Source organism: Phyllobates terribilis, unplaced genomic scaffold (genome assembly GCF_046119375.1).
Source record: "Phyllobates terribilis strain yellow unplaced genomic scaffold, ASM4611937v1 Scaffold_8__6_contigs__length_399053987, whole genome shotgun sequence".
Taxonomy (NCBI): Eukaryota; Metazoa; Chordata; class Amphibia; order Anura; family Dendrobatidae; genus Phyllobates; species Phyllobates terribilis.
Genome location: NW_027362768.1, coordinates 178,011,508 through 178,032,734, shown reverse-complemented (window position 1 = coordinate 178,032,734; position 21,227 = coordinate 178,011,508). Strand labels below are relative to the sequence as shown.

At 38.6% G+C, this 21,227-nt stretch overlaps 1 protein-coding gene across 1 annotated transcript; it reads right to left on the bottom strand.

Moving 5' to 3' along the window:
- Positions 1-1,418: 1,418 nt before the first annotated feature.
- Positions 1,419-19,971, bottom strand: DYNLT5 (dynein light chain Tctex-type family member 5). The gene is made up of 5 exons (XM_073642664.1): positions 19,845-19,971; positions 11,726-11,869; positions 11,465-11,556; positions 7,666-7,790; positions 1,419-2,617 (listed from the first exon to the last, which is right to left on the bottom strand). The coding sequence occupies exons 2-5, from the start codon at positions 11,842-11,844 to the stop codon at positions 2,414-2,416; spliced, it is 540 nt and encodes a 179-aa protein (XP_073498765.1). The 5' UTR covers positions 11,845-11,869; positions 19,845-19,971; the 3' UTR covers positions 1,419-2,413.
- Between the last annotated feature and the right edge of the window lie 1,256 nt (positions 19,972-21,227).

The window sequence follows — 21,227 nt, the reverse complement described above, 5'->3', positions numbered from 1 at the left end:
ACCCTTCCACTAGATCATTAATCAATATATTAAATAATATAGGGCCCAAGACAGACCCTTGAGGCCCCCCGCTAGTAACCCTGACACACCCTGAGCTTACTCCATTGATAACCACCCTCTGCTTTCTATCACTCAGCCAGCTATTTACCCACTTGCACACATTATCCCCCAGACCAAGCATTCTCATTTTATATACCAACCTTTTGTGTGGCACGGTATCAAACGCTTTGGAGAAGTCAAGGTATACAACATCCACTGACTCCCCGGTCCAGCTGTGAGCTCACCTCCTCGTAGAAGGCCATCAGGAGCGATCCCTCATGAATCCATGCTGATATGGAGTTAGACAGTTATTATCATTAAGATATTCTACAATAGCATCTCTAAGAAATCCTTCAAACAATTTACCCACAACAGACGTTAGGCTGACTGCTCTATAGTTCCCAGGGTCACTTTTAGACCCCTTTTTGAATATTGGTACCACATTTGCTTGGCGCCAGTCTAGTGGGACAATCCCTGTCCATAAAGAGTGCTTGAATATAAGATACAGCGGCCTGTCTATCACATTACTTAATTCTTTTAGTGAAACATATTTTCAGTTGTTTCACACTTTTTTGTTAAGTATATAATTCCACATGTGATAATTCATAGTTTTGATGCCTTCAGTGTGAATGTACAATTTTCATAGTCATGAAAATACAGAAAAATCTTTAAATGAGAAGGTGTGTCCAAACTTTTGGTCTGTACTGTAGATCACTAAAGAGACTGCAGAAATGCTCACCACTTTTGCATAGTTTTTTGGAGATCAGGGGGACCCCCACTAATCTACAGGACATTTACGGGTATGTCCACGACGAGTTTTATTTTTTATTAAGAAAGGCAAGAACTATACGTTTTTATAGTGGAAACTGCTTCAGGAAACTTTCCTTCTTTAGAAATTTGTAGTGGAAAAAAACACTCAAAAGACTGAAAATATGAAAAGCAAAGCAGTTTTACAATAAAAATGAATAAATTAATAAAAAGAGACTTTCAAGCGTTTTGAGGGATTTTTCACGTTTTTTGTCATGGACCTTCTCTAAAAACTCCACACAAAAAAGCGTGCACATATATCCCCTTCGTCTAACACTTAGCTTATAAAAATTTACTTACACTTTAAAAAAATTGGATGGGATCAAAAGGAACAGTGGCACTTCTAGAGGTGACTGGAGCAAGCTGCAATACCAGATACTGCCACATGGACATAAGTGGAGCTGTTTCTGAATCTTGTACAATCCCTTTAAAGGCCCGTACATCGTTTTATTGCATATTACACACTTGTATTAGAAACGCCAGGCATTTTTTTACATGATTGTATCATTTTATTGCAAAATTCTGGTTGTTTTTTTCCCACATTTTTGTAGAATTAGGGCAGGAAGACATAATTGTTTCATTGATTTATAATTATACAATTCATCGTTTTGTTCCCATCATTTGGAAATTCACATAATAAATAGTATTTTTTTTACAAAACAAGGCTACAATGGATCTACGGAAACCCAGCGAACACACAGGTTGGAGATTGTTGCCCTCCACAAATGTTCTGGCCTTTTTCCATTTCTTTAAGAGGCATCTCCCTCAAAATAAAAAGTGTCCAGGAAAATTTATCCCATTGTGGGAAAGATGGGTGACAGCCAATAAGGCTGCCAATATAGCTTTCACTCAGCTTTCCTAGAACTCTGCAAGGCAATGCGAGACGTGCAGTGGCAGATGAGAGGGGGGTGAATCACTGCGCCACTAAGCAGTTTTGGAATCTAGGTGTTTGGAAAAGATGTGTGAAGAAGTAATGGAGGCCATATTGGTAATCACCCAGCTTTCCCAGGAACAGATTAGAAGCAGCGACTCAAAATATTGAGGATTTTCTGATTAGAGGGGAATTATTTTTGAAAATGAACATGATTTAGTGTTAAATGTCGGAAATCTGTAGCCGATGTGAACTACAATCCCCAGGAAACCCTGATAGTTAGTAGTAGAGGGGTTTGTGGATACTGGAGCTGAGAAAATACATTTGCAAGACCTTGATGCAGGGTTCTTGTGAGTAGTCCGTGGCTGCCGGACCAGAGCTCTGTGAACCTCCTCCTATGTGTCCACAGGCCTGGCGCCTCTCGTGATTAGTAGCCCTGGTGCAATGTGATGTGCAATGACCTACTAATCAGAAGATGCGCTTGGGATGGCAGAAGTTTTGTAGTCACGGACTACTGACATGGCCGCCGGGCCACGGTCCTGCAAATCATTTTGCTCATCTGAAGAAGTTACACATGCACAGTAGGCACCAGTTATATCAAAGAGTAGCGGCAGCAACCTGAAGCTATTGTAAAACTACAACTCTCAGCATGCCCTGACGGCCACAAATTGTAGTTTCCCAGCAGCTGACCGTCACCTACTCGTAATATACAGCGTAGACATTGGCGAGAGCAAAGAGGGAGCTGTTCTTGAACGTGTAGGAGGAGAAGGTGTCGTACGCCGGGTCCCAGATACACCGGCTGCCCACGCGCATGTTCTGATCATTCAGCTGTCCAATGTAGATCAGAACAATGATTTTATACCTCGGGATCATCAGGTCCTTGACTCTGGCCTTCACAACCTAAGATTGAGAAAAGATACAAAATATCACAATGTCTCCTTTAATTAAAGGGATCTTCCACTAAAAAACTAAACTCAGTTCCTATTGGTGAGAAGCCCAATAACCAGAGGTACCAATGTAGACAATCCTCTGTGAGGTAAACAATCAGGACTCCACATACATTTCTCCTGCACTGTTACATTGTAACAACTATCAGATCCAGAAAGTATCTTGTGCCATTAATGTGTTACATACTAGTTATATTCTTATACATAGGAGCAGTATTATAGTAGTTATATTCTTGTACATAGGAGCAGTATTATAGTAGTTATATTCTTATACATAGGAGCAGTATTATAGTAGTTATAGTCTTGTACATAGGAGCCATATTATAGTAGTTATATTCTTATACATAGGAGGCAGTATCATAGTAGTTATATTCTTGTATATAGGGGTAGTATAGTAGTTTTATTCTTGCACATAGGGTGCAGTATTATAGAAGTTATATTCTTGTACATAGGGGCAGTATTATAGTAGTTATATTCTTGTACATAGGAGCAGTATTATAGTAGTTATATTCTTGTACATAGGGGGCAGTATTATAGTAGTTATATTCTTGTACATAGGGGCAGTATTATAGTAGTTATATTCTTGTACATAGGGGCAGTATTATAGTAGTTATATTCTTGTACATAGGGGGCAGTATTATAGTAGTTATATTCATGTACATAGGAGTAGCATTATAGCAGTTATATTCTTGTACATAGGGGGCAGTATTATAGTAGTTATATTCATGTACATAGGAGTAGTATTATAGCAGTTTTATTCTTGTACATAGGGGGCAGTATTATAGTAGATATATTCTTGTACATAGCGGCAGTATTATAGTAGTTATATTCTTGTACATAGGAGCAGTATTAAAGTAGTTATATTCTTGTACATAGGGGCAGTATTATAGTAGTTATATTCTTATACATAGGAGCAGTGTTATAGTAGTTATATTCTTGTACATAGGAGCAGTATTATAGTAGTTATATTCTTGTACATAGGGGGCAGTATTATAGTAGTTATACTCTTGTACATAGGGGCAGTATTATAGTAGTTATATTCTTGTACATAGGGGCAGTATTATAGTAGTTATATTATTGTACATAGGGGGCAGTATTATAGTAGTTATATTCATGCACATAGGAGTAGTATTATAGCAGTTATATTCTTGTACATAGGGGGCAGTATTATAGTAGTTATATTCATGTACATAGGAGTAGTATTATAGCAGTTATATTCTTGTACATAGGAGGCAGTATTATAGTAGATATATTCTTGTACATAGGGGCAGTATTATAGTAGTTATATTCTTGTACATAGGAGCAGTATTGTAGTAGTTATATTCTTGTACATAGGGGCAGTATTATAGTAGTTATATTCTTATACATAGGAGCAGTGTTATAGTAGTTATATTCTTGTACATAGGGGCAGTATTATAGTAGTTATATTCTTGTACATAGGGGCAGTATTATAGTAGTTATATTCTTGTAAATAGGGGGCAGTATTATAGTAGTTATATTCTTGTACATAGAGAGCAGTATTATAGTAGTTATATTCTTGTACATAGGGGGCAGTATTATAGTAGTTATATTCTTGTACATAGGGGGCAGTATTATAGTAGTTATATTCTTGTACATAGAGAGCAGTATTATAGTAGTTATATTCTTGTACATAGGGGGCAGTATTATAGTAGCTATATTCTTGTACACAGGGGGCAGTATTATAGTAGTCATATTCTTGTACATAGCGGGCAGTATTATAGTAGTTATATTCTTGTACATAGGGGCAGTATTATAGTAGTTATATTCTTGTACATAGGGGGCAGTATTATAGTAGTTATATTCTTATACATAGGAGCAGTATTATAGTAGTTATATTCTTGTACATAGGAGCAGTATTATAATAGTTATATTCTTGTACATAGGAGCAGTATTATAGTAGTTATATACTTGTACATACAGTGGTGGCCAAAAGTATTGGCACTCCTGCAATTCTGTCAGATAATACTCAGTTTCTTCCTGAAAATGATTGCAATCACAAATTCTTTGGTATTATTCTCTTCATTTAATTTGCTTGCAAGGAAAAAACACAAAAGAGAATGAAGCAAAAATCAAATCATTGATCATTTCACACAAAACTCCAAAAATGGGCCAGACAAAAGTATTGGCACCCTCAGCCTAATACTTGGTTGCACAACCTTTAGCCAAAATAACTGCGAACAACCGCTTCCGGTAACCATCAATGAGTTTCTTACAATGCTCTGCTGGAATTGTAGACCATTCTTCTTTGGCAAACTGCTCCAGGTCCCTGATATTTGAAGGGTGCCTTCTCCAAACTGCCATTTTGAGATCTCTCCACAGGTGTTCTATGGGAATCAGGTCTGGACTCATTGCTGGCCACCTTAGAAGTCTCCAGTGCTTTCTCTCAAACCATTTTATAGTGCTTTTGGAAGTGTGTTTTGGGTCATTGTCCTGCTCGAAGACCCATGACCTCTGAGGGAGACCCAGCTTTCTCACACTGGGCCCTACATTATGCTGCAAAATTTGTTGGTAGTCTTCAGACTTCATAATGCCATGCACACGGTCAAGCAGTCCAGTGCCAGAGGCAGCAAAGCAACCCCAAAACATCAGGGAACCTCCGCCATGTTTGACTGTAGGGACAGTGTTTTTTTCTTTGAATGCCTCTTTTTTTTCCTGTACACTCTATGTTGATGCTTTTTCCCAAAAAGCTCTACTTTTGTCTCATCTGACCAGAGAACATTCTTCCAAAATGTTTTAGGCTTTCTCAGGTAAGTTTTGGCAAACTCCAGCCTGGCTTTTTTATGTCTCGGGGTAAGAAGTGGGGTCTTCCTGGGTATCCTACCATACAGTCCCTTTTCATTCAGACGCCGACGGATAGTACGGGTTGACACTGTTGTACCCTCGGACTGCAGGGCAGCTTGAACCTGTTTGGATGTTAGTCGAGGTTCTTTATCCACCATCCGCACAATCTTAGGTTGAAATCTCTCGTCAATTTTTCTTTTCCGTCCACATCTAGGGAGGCTAGCCACAGTGCCATGGGCTTTAAACTTCTTGATGACACTGCGCACGGAAGACAAAGGAACATTCAGGTCTTTGGAGATGGACTTGTAACCTTGAGAGTGCTCATGCTTCCTCACAATTTGGTTTCTCAAGTCCTCAGACAGTTCTTTGGTCTTCTTTCTTTTCTCCATGCTCAATGTGGTACACACAAGGACACAGGACAGAGGTTGAGTCAACTTTAATCCATGTTAACTGGCGGCAAGTGTGATTTAGTTATTGCCAACACCTGTTAGGTGCCACAGGTAAGTTACAGGTGCTGTTAATTGCACGAATTAGAGAAGCATCACATGATTTTTCAAACAGTGCCAATACTTTTGTCCACCCCCTTTTTTAGGTTTGGTGTGGAATTATATCCAATTTGGCTTTAGGACAATTCTTTTTGTGTTATTTCATTGAAGACAAATTAAATGAAGATAATAACACCAAAGAATTTGTGATTGCAATCATTTTCAGGAAGAAACTGAGTATTATCTGACAGAATTGCAGGTGTGCCAATACTTTTGGCCACCACTGTAGGAGCAGTATTATAGTAGTTATATTCTTGTACATATGAGCAGTATTATAGTAGTTATATTCTTGTACATAGGAGCAGTATTATAGTAGTTATATTCTTGTACATAGGGGGCAGTATTATAGTAGTTATATTCTTGTACATGGGGCAGTATTATAGTAGTTATATTCTTGTACATAGGAGCAGTATTATAGTAGTTATATTCTTGTACATAGGGGGCAGTATTATAGTACTTATATTCTTGTACATAGGGGCAGTATTATAGTAGTTATATTCTTGTACATAGGAGACAGTATTATAGTAGTTATATTCTTGTACATAGGAGCAGTATTATAGTAGTTATATTCTTGTACATAGGGGCAGAATTATAGTAGTTATATTCTTGTATATAGGGGGCAGTATTATAGTAGTTATATTCTTGTACATAGGGGCAGTATTATAGTAGTTATATTCTTGTACATAGGAGCAGTATTATAGTAGTTATATTCTTGTACATAGGGGCAGTATTATAGTAGTTATATTCTTGTACATAGGGGGCAGTATTATAGTAGTTATATTCTTGTACATAGGGGGCAGTATTATAGTAGCTATATTCTTATACATAGGAGCAGTATTATAGTAGTTATTCTTATACATAGGAGCAGTATTATAGTAGTTATATTCTTGTACATAGGGGCAGTATTATAGTAGTTATATTCTTGTACATAGGGGCAGTATTATAGTAGTTATATTCTTGTACATAGGGGCAGTATTATAGTAGTTATATTCTTGTACATAGGGGCAGTTTTAAAGTAGTTATAGTCTTGTACATAGGGGCAGTATTATAGTAGTTATATTCTTGTACATAGGGAGCAGTATTATAGTAGTTATATTATTGTACATAGGGGCAGTATTATAGTAGTTATATTCTTGTACATAGGAGCAGTATTATAGCAGTTATATTCTTGTACATAGGGAGCAGTATTATAGTAGTTATATTATTGTACATAGAGGGCAGTATTATAGTAGTCCACACTGAATACAATTGTAGAACAGCTTGTAAGAATGATTGCACCGGATAGACTTTACTGACAGCAAGCAGAGATGTGGAAAATGGTCAGGAACTGACACTGAAAGCTGCAGAATCTTTAATTAACTGTCACAAACTATGTGTCCCTACTTGTATATTCTATGGAAGTCATTAGGATATTGCTGTTGATGGATCTGCTCCTCAGATCACAGAGCTTTATAAAGCACATTGTGTGAATCATGGAGTCTTTATGTTAACCAGATGAGGGTCTGATTGAATTTTTAAGACCTTAGTTTCCTCCACAGCCCTGACCATTAATAAGCATAAAAAATGCAAGTAATTTGAATCTTACGATCCGTCAGCAACAGAGACGGCACAAGACAAATTACTCCAGTCTCTGAAGATCCATATCATGACGCACCTCTGAGATTGTTTTTGTCATTTGTCTGCAGAGCTCGGCCTCGTACTTCTCCTCCTGTAGATAACTCGTCAGGACGTCCTTCAATATATTATTGACTGTGGCCACAGGAAAACGGCGCGCAGGAACTAAGACGACATTATACGTTAGTACACAATACATGACCTGCCACAAAATGTGAACTACTGCTGATAGGGAAAGATGAAAGTATATTGTATATAGGGCGCAGTATTATAGTAGTTATATTCTTGTATATAGGGGGCAGTATTATAGTATTTATATTCTTGTACATAGGAGCAGTATTATAGTAGTTATATTCTTGTACATGGGGCAGTATTATAGTAGTTATATTCTTGTACATAGGGGGCAGTATTATAGTAGTTATATTCTTGTACATAGGGGGCAGTATTATAGTAGTTATATTCTTGTACATGGGGCAGTATTATAGTAGTTATATTCTTGTACATAGGGGGCAGTATTATAGTAGTTATATTCTTGTACATAGGGGCAGTATTATAGTAGTTATATTCTTGTACATAGGGGCAGTATTATAGTAGTTATATTATTGTACATAGTGGCAGTATTATAGTAGTTATATTCTTGTACATAGGGGGCAGTATTATAGTAGTTATATTCTTGTACATGGGGCAGTATTATAGAAGTTATATTCTTGTACATAGGGGGCAGTATTATAGTAGTTATATTCTTGTACATAGGGGCAGTATTATAGTAGTTATATTCTTGTACATAGGGGGCAGTATTATAGTAGTTATATTCTTGTACATAGGGGCAGTATTATAGTAGTTATATTATTGTACATAGGGGCAGTATTATAGTAGTTATATTTTTGTACATAGGGGGCAGTATTATAGTAGTTATATTCTTGTACATAGGGGCAGTATTATAGTAGTTATATTCTTGTACATAGGGGCAGTATTATAGTAGTTATATTCTTGTACATAGGGGCAGTATTATAGTAGTTATATTCTTGTACATAGGGGCAGTATTATAGTAGTTATATTCTTGTACATAGGGGCAGTATTATAGTAGTTATATTCTTGTACATAGGGGCAGTATTATAGTAGTTATATTATTGTACATAGGGGCAGTATTATAGTAGTTATATTCTTGTACATAGGGGGCAGTATTATAGTAGTTATATTCTTGTACATAGGGAGCAGTATTATAGTAGTTATATTCTTGTACATAGGGGGCAGAATTATAGTAGTTCTATTCTTGTACATAGGGGCAGTATTATAGTAGTTATATTCTTATACATAGGGGGCAGTATTATAGTAGTTATATTCTTGTACATAGGGGCAGTATTATAGTAGTTATATTCCTGTACATAGGGAGCAGTATTATAGTAGTTATATTCTTGTACATGGGGGGCAGTATTATAGTAGTTATATTCCTGTACATAGGGAGCAGTATTATAGTAGTTATATTCTTGTACATGGGGGGCAGTATTATAGTAGTTATATTCTTGTACATAGGGGCAGTATTATAGTAGTTATATTATTGTACATAGGGGCAGTATTATAGTAGTTATATTCTTGTACATAGGGGGCAGAATTATAGTAGTTCTATTCTTGTACATAGGGGCAGTATTATAGTAGTTATATTCTTGTACATAGGGGGCAGTATTATAGTAGTTATATTCTTGTATATAGATGGTAGTATTATAGTAGTTATATTCTTGTACATAGGAGCAGTATTATAGTAGTTATATTCTTGTACATAGGAGTAGTATTATAGTAGTTCTATTCTTGTACATAAGGGGCAGTATTATAGTAGTTATATTCTTGTACATAGATGGTAGTATTATAGTAGTTATATTCTTGTACATAGCAGCAGTATTATAGTAGTTATATTCTTGTACATAGAGGCATTATTACAGTAGTTATATTCTTGTACATAGGAGCAGTATTATAGTAGTTATACTCTTGTACATAACAGCAGTATTATAGTAGTTATATTCTTGTACATAGGGGGCAGTATTATAGTAGTTATATTCTTGTACATAGGGGCAGTATTATAGTAGTTATATTCTTGTACATAGGGGCAGTATTATAGTAGTTATATTCTTGTACATAGATGGTAGTATTATATTAGTTATATTCTTGTACATAGGAGCAGTATTATAGTAGTTATATTCTTGTACACAGGAGTAGTATTATAGTAGTTCTATTCTTGTACATAAGGGGCAGTATTATAGTAGTTATATTCTTGTACATAGGAGCAGTATTATAGTGGTTATATTCTTGTACACAGGAGTAGTATTATAGTAGTTCTATTCTTGTACATAAGGGGCAGTATTATAGTAGTTATATTCTTGTACATAGGAGCAGTATTATAGTACTTATATTCTTGTACATAAAAGCAGTATTATAGTAGTTATATTCTTCTACATAGAGGCATTATTACAGTAGTTATATTCTTGTACATAAGAGCAGTATTATAGTAGTTATATTCTTGTACATAGGGGAAGTATTATAGTAGTTATATTCTGGTACATAGGAGCAGTATTATAGTAGTTATATTCCTGTATATAGGAGCAGTATTATAGTAGTTATATTCTTGTACATAGGAGCAGTATTATAGTAGTTATATTCTTGTACATAGGAGCAGTATTATAGTAGTTATATTCTTGTACATAACAGCAGTATTATAGTAGTTATATTCTTGTACATAGGAGCAGTATTATAGTAGTTATATTCCTGTATATAGGAGCAGTATTATAGTAGTTATATTCTTGTACATAGGAGCAGTATTATAGTAGTTATATTCTTGTACATAGGAGCAGTATTATAGTAGTTATATTCTTGTACATAGGGAGCAGTATTATAGTAGTTATATTCCTGTACATAGGAGAAGTATTATAGTAGTTATATTCTTGTACATAGGTGCAGTATTATAGTGGTTATATTTTGTACATAGGGGCAGTATTATAGTAGTTATATTCTTGTACATAGGGGCAGTATTATAGTAGTTATATTCTTGTACATAGGAGCAGTATTATAGTAGTTATTTTCTTGTACATAGGAGCAGTATTATAGTAGTTATATTCTTGTACATAGGAGCAGTATTATAGTAGTTATATTCTTGTACATAACAGCAGTATTATAGTAGTTATATTCTTGTACATAGGGGCAGTATTATAGTAGTTATATTCTTGTACATAGGAGCAGTATTATAGTAGTTATTTTCTTGTACATAGGAGCAGTATTATAGTAGTTATTTTCTTGTACATAGGAGCAGTATTATAGTAGTTATATTCTTGTACATAACAGCAGTATTATAGTAGTTATATTCTTGTACATAGGGGCAGTATTATAGTAGTTATATTCTTGTACATAGGAGCAGTATTATAGTAGTTATATTCTTGTACATAGGGGCAGTATTATAGTAGTTATATTCTTGTACATAGGAGCAGTATTATAGTAGTTATATTCTTGTACATAAGAGCAGTATTATAGTAGTTATATTCTTGTACATAGGGGCAGTATTATAGTAGTTATATTTTGTACATAGGGAGCAGTATTATAGTAGCTATATTCTTGCACATAGCAGCAGTATTATAGTAGTTATATTCTTGTACATAGGGGGCAGTATTATAGTAGTTATATTCTTGTACATAGGGGCAGTATTATAGTAGTTATATTCTTGTACATAGGAGCAGTATTATGGTAGTTATATTCTTGTGCATAGGAGGCAGTATTATAGTAGTTCTATTTTGTACATAGGGGCAGTATTATAGTAATTATATTCTTGTCAGCTATCCTCCAATGATATTTAGTACCTAACTGGTAGGTGTTTTCCATCTGCACTGCTGGACGGCCGATGTCATCGTGATGCCCAGGTTCGTCGATATAAGACACTGTACTCAAAGAACTGTAAGGAAAATCAGTGACAGAAGGTTTAGAATATTGTCCTCTGACACATGAATCTTCACGGCATGAGGTCACTATGACTGATGGCCCTATTATATATAAGTGACAGTGGAAATCCCTTTAATGGCAGTGTATCTGCCTCTATCCCATAAACCATCAGATGTACATACTCTCTGGATTCCCGAGGTTTGTGGCTTTCCCGGTGTCTGACATCATGACTACTCAGAGATGAAATGCTTCCTCTCTTCTTCAGCAGGCGAGCGGCCTTGTCTTTTGCAGCGTCGGACATTGCTCTAAATATTTTGACGAGGTCACTGCAGGTGAGTGAGAAAAAGTCTTATAAATTTCATTAAAAATTGTCAAATTAGTAACAAACACAAAATAAATAAGATCCTTCTAATAGCCGGACACTGCTCTGCTGCATCTTTGTTGTTATATTATAGGGACAATATGAAAAAGTGACAGTGGACATCAGAGGAAAGTCTCTGCACACACACAAAGCTGCGCAGCAAATAACTTCAAGACAGTGTCAGATTGTGTAAGAATTAGAGATGAGCGAAAAGATTCACGCTGCCCTGGTCCGGCGTCCACTTGGGTCCTCCATGGCAAACTGGGTGCATCCTGCGATTACTAGACCCCCTGTGATGTTGTGTACTGGCTGAGGAAGTTGGCACTGCCCAGTCTTGCTACCATTGAGAACTGAAGTGGACCGGGCCAGGGTAGTGTGAATATTTTTGCTCATCTATAATAACAATTCAACCTGGATCCGGCTGGAAAGCGAGGTACAGAGTGTCCTGCCGCCGATAAGTCAAGCAATCCCCTGAGGTGAATCTGGCAGCAATTTCCCTATAGCGCCACCACGGGAGAAACAAAGAGTTACACAGTTTGCAATGAAATTAATGGACTGTCCTTGTAATGCACAAACCTGCCGAGCCTTCCAGAAGAAGAGATGCTTTTATTAGCTGCTTTGTACCCTAGTTAATACACACATGGTCAAAATTGTTGGTACCCCTCTCGTTTAATGATAGAAAAAAAAAACAATGGTCACAGAAATAACTTGAATCTGACAAAAGTAATAATAAATTAAAAATCTATAAAAATGAACAAATGAAGGTCAGACATTGCTTTTCTGCTTCCACAGAAATTTAAAAAAAATTAAACTCACGAAATCGGCCTGGACAGAAATGATGGTACCCCTGAAAATAATGTGACAAAAGGGACATGTGTAATCAAGTTGTGTCCACTAATTAGCATCACAGGTGTCTACAATCTTGTAATCAGTCAGTGGCCTGTATATGGGACTACAGATACTCACTGTGCTGTATATAGAGCTACAGATACTCACTGTGCCTGTATATAGAGCTACAGATACTCACTGTGCTGTATATAGAGCTACAGATACTCACTGTGCTGTATATGGGGCTACAGATACTCACTGTGCTGTATATAGGGCTACAGATACTCACTGTGCTGTATATAGGACTACAGATACTCACTGTGCTGTATATAGGGCTACAGATACTCACTGTGCTGTATATAGGGCTACAGATACTCACTGTGCTGTATATGGGGCTACAGATACTCACTGTGCTGTATATAGGGCTACAGATACTCACTGTGCTGTATATAGGACTACAGATACTCACTGTGCTGTATATAGAGCTACAGATACTCACTGTGCCTGTATATAGAGCTACAGATACTCACTGTGCTGTATATAGAGCTACAGATACTCACTGTGCTGTATATAGGGCTACAGATACTCACTGTGCTGTATATAGGACTACAGATACTCACTGTGCTGTATATAGAGCTACAGATACTCACTGTGCCTGTATATAGGGCTACAGATACTCACTGTGCCTGTATATAGAGCTACAGATACTCACTGTGCTGTATATAGAGCTACAGATACTCACTGTGCCTGTATATAGAGCTACAGATACTCACTGTGCTGTATATAGGGCTACAGATACTCACTGTGCCTGTATATAGGGCTACAGATACTCACTGTGCTGTATATAGAGCTACAGATACTCACTGTGCCTGTATATAGGGCTACAGATACTCACTGTGCTGTATATAGAGCTACAGATACTCACTGTGCTGTATATAGGGCTACAGATACTCACTGTGCCTGTATATAGAGCTACAGATACTCACTGTGCTGTATATAGAGCTACAGATACTCACTGTGCCTGTATATAGAGCTACAGATACTCACTGTGCTGTATATAGGACTACAGATACTCACTGTGCTGTATATAGGGCTACAGATACTCACTGTGCCTGTATATAGAGCTACAGATACTCACTGTGCTGTATATAGAGCTACAGATACTCACTGTGCTGTATATAGGACTACAGATACTCACTGTGCTGTATATAGGGCTACAGATACTCACTGTGCTGTATATAGGACTACAGATACTCACTGTGCCTGTATATAGGACTACAGATACTCACTGTGCTGTATATAGAGCTACAGATACTCACTGTGCCTGTATATGGGGCTACAGATACTCACTGTGCTGTATATAGGGCTACAGATACTCACTGTGCTGTATATAGGGCTACAGATACTCACTGTGCTGTATATAGGACTACAGATACTCACTGTGCCTGTATATAGGACTACAGATACTCACTGTGCCTGTATATAGGGCTACAGATACTCACTGTGCCTGTATATGGGGCTACAGATACTCACTGTGCTGTATATAGGGCTACAGATACTCACTGTGCTGTATATAGAGCTACAGATACTCACTGTGCTGTATATAGAGCTACAGATACTCACTGTGCTGTATATAGGGCTACAGATACTCACTGTGCTGTATATAGAGCTACAGATACTCACTGTGCTGTATATAGAGCTACAGATACTCACTGTGCCTGTATATAGAGCTACAGATACTCACTGTGCTGTATATAGAGCTACAGATACTCACTGTGCTGTATATGGGGCTACAGATACTCACTGTGCTGTATATAGAGCTACAGATACTCACTGTGCTGTATATAGGACTACAGATACTCACTGTGCTGTATATAGAGCTACAGATACTCACTGTGCCTGTATATAGAGCTACAGATACTCACTGTGCCTGTATATAGGGCTACAGATACTCACTGTGCTGTATATAGGGCTACAGATACTCACTGTGCTGTATATAGAGCTACAGATACTCACTGTGCTGTATATAGGACTACAGATACTCACTGTGCCTGTATATAGGGCTACAGATACTCACTGTGCTGTATATAGGGCTACAGATACTCACTGTGCTGTATATAGGACTACAGATACTCACTGTGCTGTATATAGGGCTACAGATACTCACTGTGCTGTATATAGAGCTACAGATACTCACTGTGCTGTATATAGGGCTACAGATACTCACTGTGCTGTATATGGGGCTACAGATACTCACTGTGCCTGTATATAGGGCTACAGATACTCACTGTGCTGTATATAGGGCTACAGATACTCACTGTGCTGTATATAGGGCTACAGATACTCACTGTGCTGTATATAGGGCTACAGATACTCACTGTGCTGTATATGGGGCTACAGATACTCACTGTGCCTGTATATAGGGCTACAGATACTCACTGTGCTGTATATAGGGCTACAGATACTCACTGTGCTGTATATAGAGCTACAGATACTCACTGTGCCTGTATATAGGGCTAAAGATACTCACTGTGCTGTATATAGGGCTACAGATACTCACTGTGCTGTATATAGAGCTACAGATACTCACTGTGCCTGTATATAGAGCTACAGATACTCACTGTGCTGTATATAGAGCTACAGATACTCACTGTGCCTGTATATAGGACTACAGATACTCACTGTGCTGTATATAGAGCTACAGATACTCACTGTGCTGTATATGGGGCTACAGATACTCACTGTGCTGTATATGGGGCTACAGATACTCACTGTGCTGTATATAGGGCTACAGATACTCACTGTGCCTGTATATAGGACTACAGATACTCACTGTGCCTGTATATAGGGCTACAGATACTCACTGTGCTGTATATAGAGCTACAGATACTCACTGTGCTGTATATAGGGCTACAGATACTCACTGTGCTGTATATAGGACTACAGATACTCACTGTGCCTGTATATAGGGCTACAGATACTCACTGTGCTGTATATAGAGCTACAGATACTCACTGTGCTGTATATGGGGCTACAGATACTCACTGTGCTGTATATGGGGCTACAGATACTCACTGTGCTGTATATAGGGCTACAGATACTCACTGTGCCTGTATATAGGACTACAGATACTCACTGTGCTGTATATAGGGCTACAGATACTCACTGTGCTGTATATAGAGCTACAGATACTCACTGTGCTGTATATAGGGCTACAGATACTCACTGTGCCTGTATATAGGGCTACAGATACTCACTGTGCTGTATATAGAGCTACAGATACTCACTGCGCTGTATATAGGGCTACAGATACTCACTGTGCTGTTTGGTGACATGGTGTGTACCACACTCAACATGGACCAGAGGAAGCAAAGGAAAGAGTTGTCTCAGGAGATTAGAAAGAAAATTATAGACAAGCATGTTAAGGGTAAAGGTTATAAGACCATCTCCAAGCAGCTTGATGCTCCTGTGACTACAGTTGCACACATTATTCAGAAATTTAAGGTCCAAGGGACTGTAGCCAACCTCCCTGGACGTGGCGGCAGGAGGAAAATTGATGACAAAATCAAAGAGACGGATAATACGAATGGTAACAAAAGCGCCCAGGATAACTTCTAAAGAAATTAAAGGTGAACTTGAAGCTCAAGGAACATCAGTGTCAGATCGCATCATCTATCGTTGTTTGATCCAAAGGAGAACACCATTGTTGAAAAAAAATTATAAAAAAGCCAGACTCGAATTTGCCAAACTACATGTTGACAAGCCACAAAGCTTCTGGAAGAATGTCCTATGGACAGATGAGACAAAAATGGAAGTTTTTGGCAAGGAACATCAGCTCTATGTTCACAGACGGAAAAATGAAGAATATCAAGAAATGAACGCTGTCCCTACTGTGAAACATGGTGGAGGCTCTGTTATGTTCTGGGGCTGCTTTGCTGCATCTGGCACAGGGTATCTTGAATCTGTGCAGGGTACAATGAAATCTCAAGACTATCAAGGGATTCTAGAGAGAAATGTGCTGCCCAGCGTCAGAAAGCTTGGTCTCAGTCGCAGGTCATGGGTCTTGCAACAGGATAATGACCCAAAACACACAGCTAAAAACACCAAAGAATGGCAAAGAGGAAAACACTGGACTATTCTGAAGTTGCCTGCTATGAGCCCTGACTTAAATCCTATTGAGCAACATTAGAAAGAGCTGAAACATGGCGTCTGGAAAAGGCAACCTTCAAACACAAGACAACTGGAGCAGTTTGCTCATGAGGAGTCGGCCAAAATACCTGTCGAGAGGTGCAGAAGTCTCATTGACAGTTACAGGAATCATTTGATTGCAGTGATTGCCTCAAACGGTTGTTCAACAAAATATTGAGTTAAGAAGAAGAAGAGAACCATCATTTCTGTCCAGGCCTATGTCATGAGGTTAATTTTTTTTTTAATTCTGTGGAAGCAGAAAAGCAATGTCTGACTTTCATTTGTTCATTTTCAAAGATTTTTAATTTATTATTACTTTTGTCAGATTCAAGTTATTTCTGTGACCATTGTGGGTTTTTCTTTCATTAAACGAGGGGTACCAACAATTTTGACCACGTTTGCAGATAAGGGTCCTGAATTTGGGGATACCAGCTGTTAACTCATTCATGGACAGGATAATTAAGGATATAGAAAAAATGGTGAGAACCAGGAATCAGGTCTATACAGACCCAGCACTGCTCAGACCGGACTGACCTGCTGCCCCGGGGGGAGTGCGACACCAGAGCTGTCAGTTCCTTAGATACCCACAACGCTGCTAACAAGAAAGGTGTCTCACATGGAGCCAATCTTCTTAGTAACCCTTCTGAGAACGGGATCTTGTGCTCCACAGGGGAACTGGACAGCAAACATACAAAAATTGTAGTGACAAATGATAAATTATTCTTAAACATCTGGGTGACCAAAATCCAGACCAAAAAGCAAAAAAAAAGCCCATACCAAGTAAAGTTGACAGTGTCTCCTGCTGGTCGGGTGACATTGTTATAGGATTTCAGCATTCCTTAAACGTCCCAGTCCGCTCCGAAGGAATACAAAAGGCTGCGGCGGTCTTGGGCCAAAACAAGGTCACATGACCTCCAGGAGACACAATGGAGGGGATCGCAGGAGCGACACCGGTCTGGGAGATAAGGGTGCACTTTTTTTATTTTCTGCACCAGACTACTAGTACAAAGAAGGGGATAACAAGGGGTGGACAAACTTAAAGAAAAGGAGCAGATTAAATCATGAATCAGACACAAATATTAGAACACTTTTTTACTTAAAAAAAAGGCGCAAAAGCAATGATGAATCAGTTCCTTAAAGGGGTATTCCCATCTCCGAGAGCCTATCTCAATATTTAGAAGGTGTAGTAATTATAATATTAGCAAATACCTCCAATTAGAAATATAGTATAATTCTTCCGATTTGCTATGTTTCTTTCCTCATGTGCATGCATTGCAGGACCTCAGGTATCCATGGTTAAGACCACTAGCAACTAGCTGTCAGTGGTCGTAACCATGGATACTTAAGGTCCTGCAATGAGGAAAGATAAAGCAAATCAGAAGAACTATACTGCATTTCTAATTTGAGGTATTTGCTAATATTATTATTATACCTACTAAATATTAGAATAGGATCTTGCAGATGGGAATACCCCTTTAATGTAGAGCGACATTTTTGCATGACACCCTGAAATCTATTCCGTTTTCATTCATCTTCGTATTTACTTCAATGTAAAAACAACAGAAGGAAAAACGGATGTTGAATGGGAGGAAGGATGGAAACACACAGGCTTGTGCAAAACTATAACCCCCAGCATCTCCCAGGTTGTCAGGGCAACCACCGACACGTGTCATAATTGTATGTAGAGAGAAGGTGTATGGAGCGGGCTCAGGAGCCAAGCGGGTGAGATAAACAACCGCCATTTGCCTCTAACAGCAGTGACTTGAGCAAGGCTCCGATCGCTGCAGTCTAACCCCTTAAATTTCGCTGTCAATCACCGTCAGTGGCATTTGAGTAGTATAATCCTGGGGGAGCACTGTTTCGGGTGTTTATTGTCCCCAATGCAACACAATGACATGGTGCTTGGTTTGCCAAGGCAGCAGGAAGCTTGCAGAAGGGCTCTGTCATTGCCATCTTGGTACTCCAGTGAAGCCCTGTCACAGGCTAAGCTTTATAGGAGGCCAGGATTTCCACTATATACTGCAATAATCAAATATAATGGTATAAAAAAAATAATAATAATCACAATCAAAAAATAAAATAATATATATATATTTATTTAAAAGTTTGACCTTCTCAGTTCAAAAAAAACTATGAAAAACACCATATTTAGAATCGCTGCGTCTGGAAAAAGTCTGATCTAACAAAATATAAAATTAATGAACCTATATGGTGAAAGCCGTATAGGGTAAAAAAAAATCAACAAAAAACTGACTTTTTTTGGATGCTGAACTTCTCTAAAAATTGTAATAAAAAAATTGCAAATAATAAAAAAAGCTCCATCCACAGAAAAATAAAAAAAAATTACCAACACAAACCTCCATTTTTTTTCACAATCGTCTGAATTTGTTTGAACCACTAATATATATATATATATATATATATATATATATTAAAAACTAAACAAGTCTGACTCCGTCATAATCACACCGACCTGGAGAGTCGCGTTACCAGGTCATTTTTACCGCACGATGATTGTCGGAAAAACAAACAATGATGGAATTATGCTTTTTTTTTCATTATTTCACCACATTTGTTTTTTTTCCCCATTTTTCAGTACGGTATACGGTAAAGTGCATGGAGCAATTCACAACTACGATTCGTCCCGCAGAGATCAGGCCCTTGTACTGCTACAGGGAAGAAGACGAGGAAACAATGAAATCTAAAAAAAGTAAATAAATAAAACGCCCAGTCATGAAGGGGTTAATACGACAGAGTCATACAATGTAATCATTCCATAGATTCCTCCACACACTGGTTGCCATGGCAGCAGGGGAGCGCTCGTATCACGGGGCACAGCACTGTGCCTCTCCCTCTCTCCCCACTGACAGATATTACGATGTCAGAGATCGTACATTATGATCGTCCGATACCCCGGTCGTTACCTGCTGCTCCTCTGCGATCAGACCCAGGACAGCGTTCCGTTGCCACGGCAACTAAGCAGCCGGTAAGAGGGCGGGACTTCCTTTTTTTTTGCCGACGAATCACCGTTTAGAAACTGGGAAAGCGACTGGCAGGTCCGATGACGTCATCGATGCCAGCCTTCAGTTTGTAGGTGGCAGCCGGGTCCTAGTGTCGTTGTGTATCGCTGCTCTTTAACAAACCTGTGCTTAGTGTATTTTAGGCTAAAGCTAGAGAAAAAAAATCGCATTGTATGTCAAATAATTTTTATGCTAATGATTATTGACTCCTTGTGCAACAGAATAGTTGCAGGTTTCCAGTTGACAGACAGGACCACCTCCAAATTTATTATGCCCCCACCCACTTCGGTTTTTATTTTTTCCTTCTCACCTTCCAGGACCTTTTTATTTTGCAATCTGAGCTGTAGCTGCTATCATCAGCACTTGGGGGTCCATAAGACTTTCTGATCTCGGTTTCTTCCATTTTCTTAGGGAGGGGATGTTATGAATAAAACATGCCAGAGCCGGTATGTCACTCTCCACAAGGAGAAACGCTACCCCTTAGACCTCCAGAGCCTCTCACCTAGCCAAATCAGTTCTCATACTTTGCACTGATGAGGGGCAATAGCCTGAAACACTGTGTCTGTCATATTGCGCGACTCCGTTAAAGGGTTGATTAGGACTTGTAGGATTGCTGTTACCAATAGGCGGCGCTATAGAGTTCAAGTCCTCTTTTTCTCTTAAGAGGCAATTTGAATAAAACAGACATTTTTGTTTGTGTTGGAGTTCAGCGTTTATGATTAATATTCTGGTATTTTATTGGTTCTGGCCGATAATGCTGCAAAACCAAAAAATAGTTTTTATTTTATTTATTTTTTTTTAGATTAGTTTTATACTTCCAGAAAAGGGGGGGCAAAATTAACTTTTATATTTGAAAGGTATATATATATTTTTTTATCAGTCTCTTCAGGGGAATTGAACCTGTGATCACTTGTACAATTTTGTAATATTGGAAGCGTTTTGAAAAATTAGCGCTCTCCTCTGAAGCCTGGTCACAGCCAGGACTCGCGCTGCCGGCCGTATGACACAGCCAGGACTCGCGCTGCCGGCCGTATGACACAGCCAGGACTCGCGCTGCCGGCCGTATGACACAGCCAGGACTCGCGCTGCCCGCCGTATGACACAGCCAGGACTCGCGCTGCCCGCCGTATGACACAGCTAGGACTCGCGCTGCCGGCCGTATGACACAGCCAGGACTCGCGCTGCCGGCCGTATGACACAGCCAGGACTCGCGCTGCCGGCCGTATGACACAGCCCGGACTCGCGCTGCCGGCCGTATGACACAGCTAGGACTCGCGCTGCCGGCCG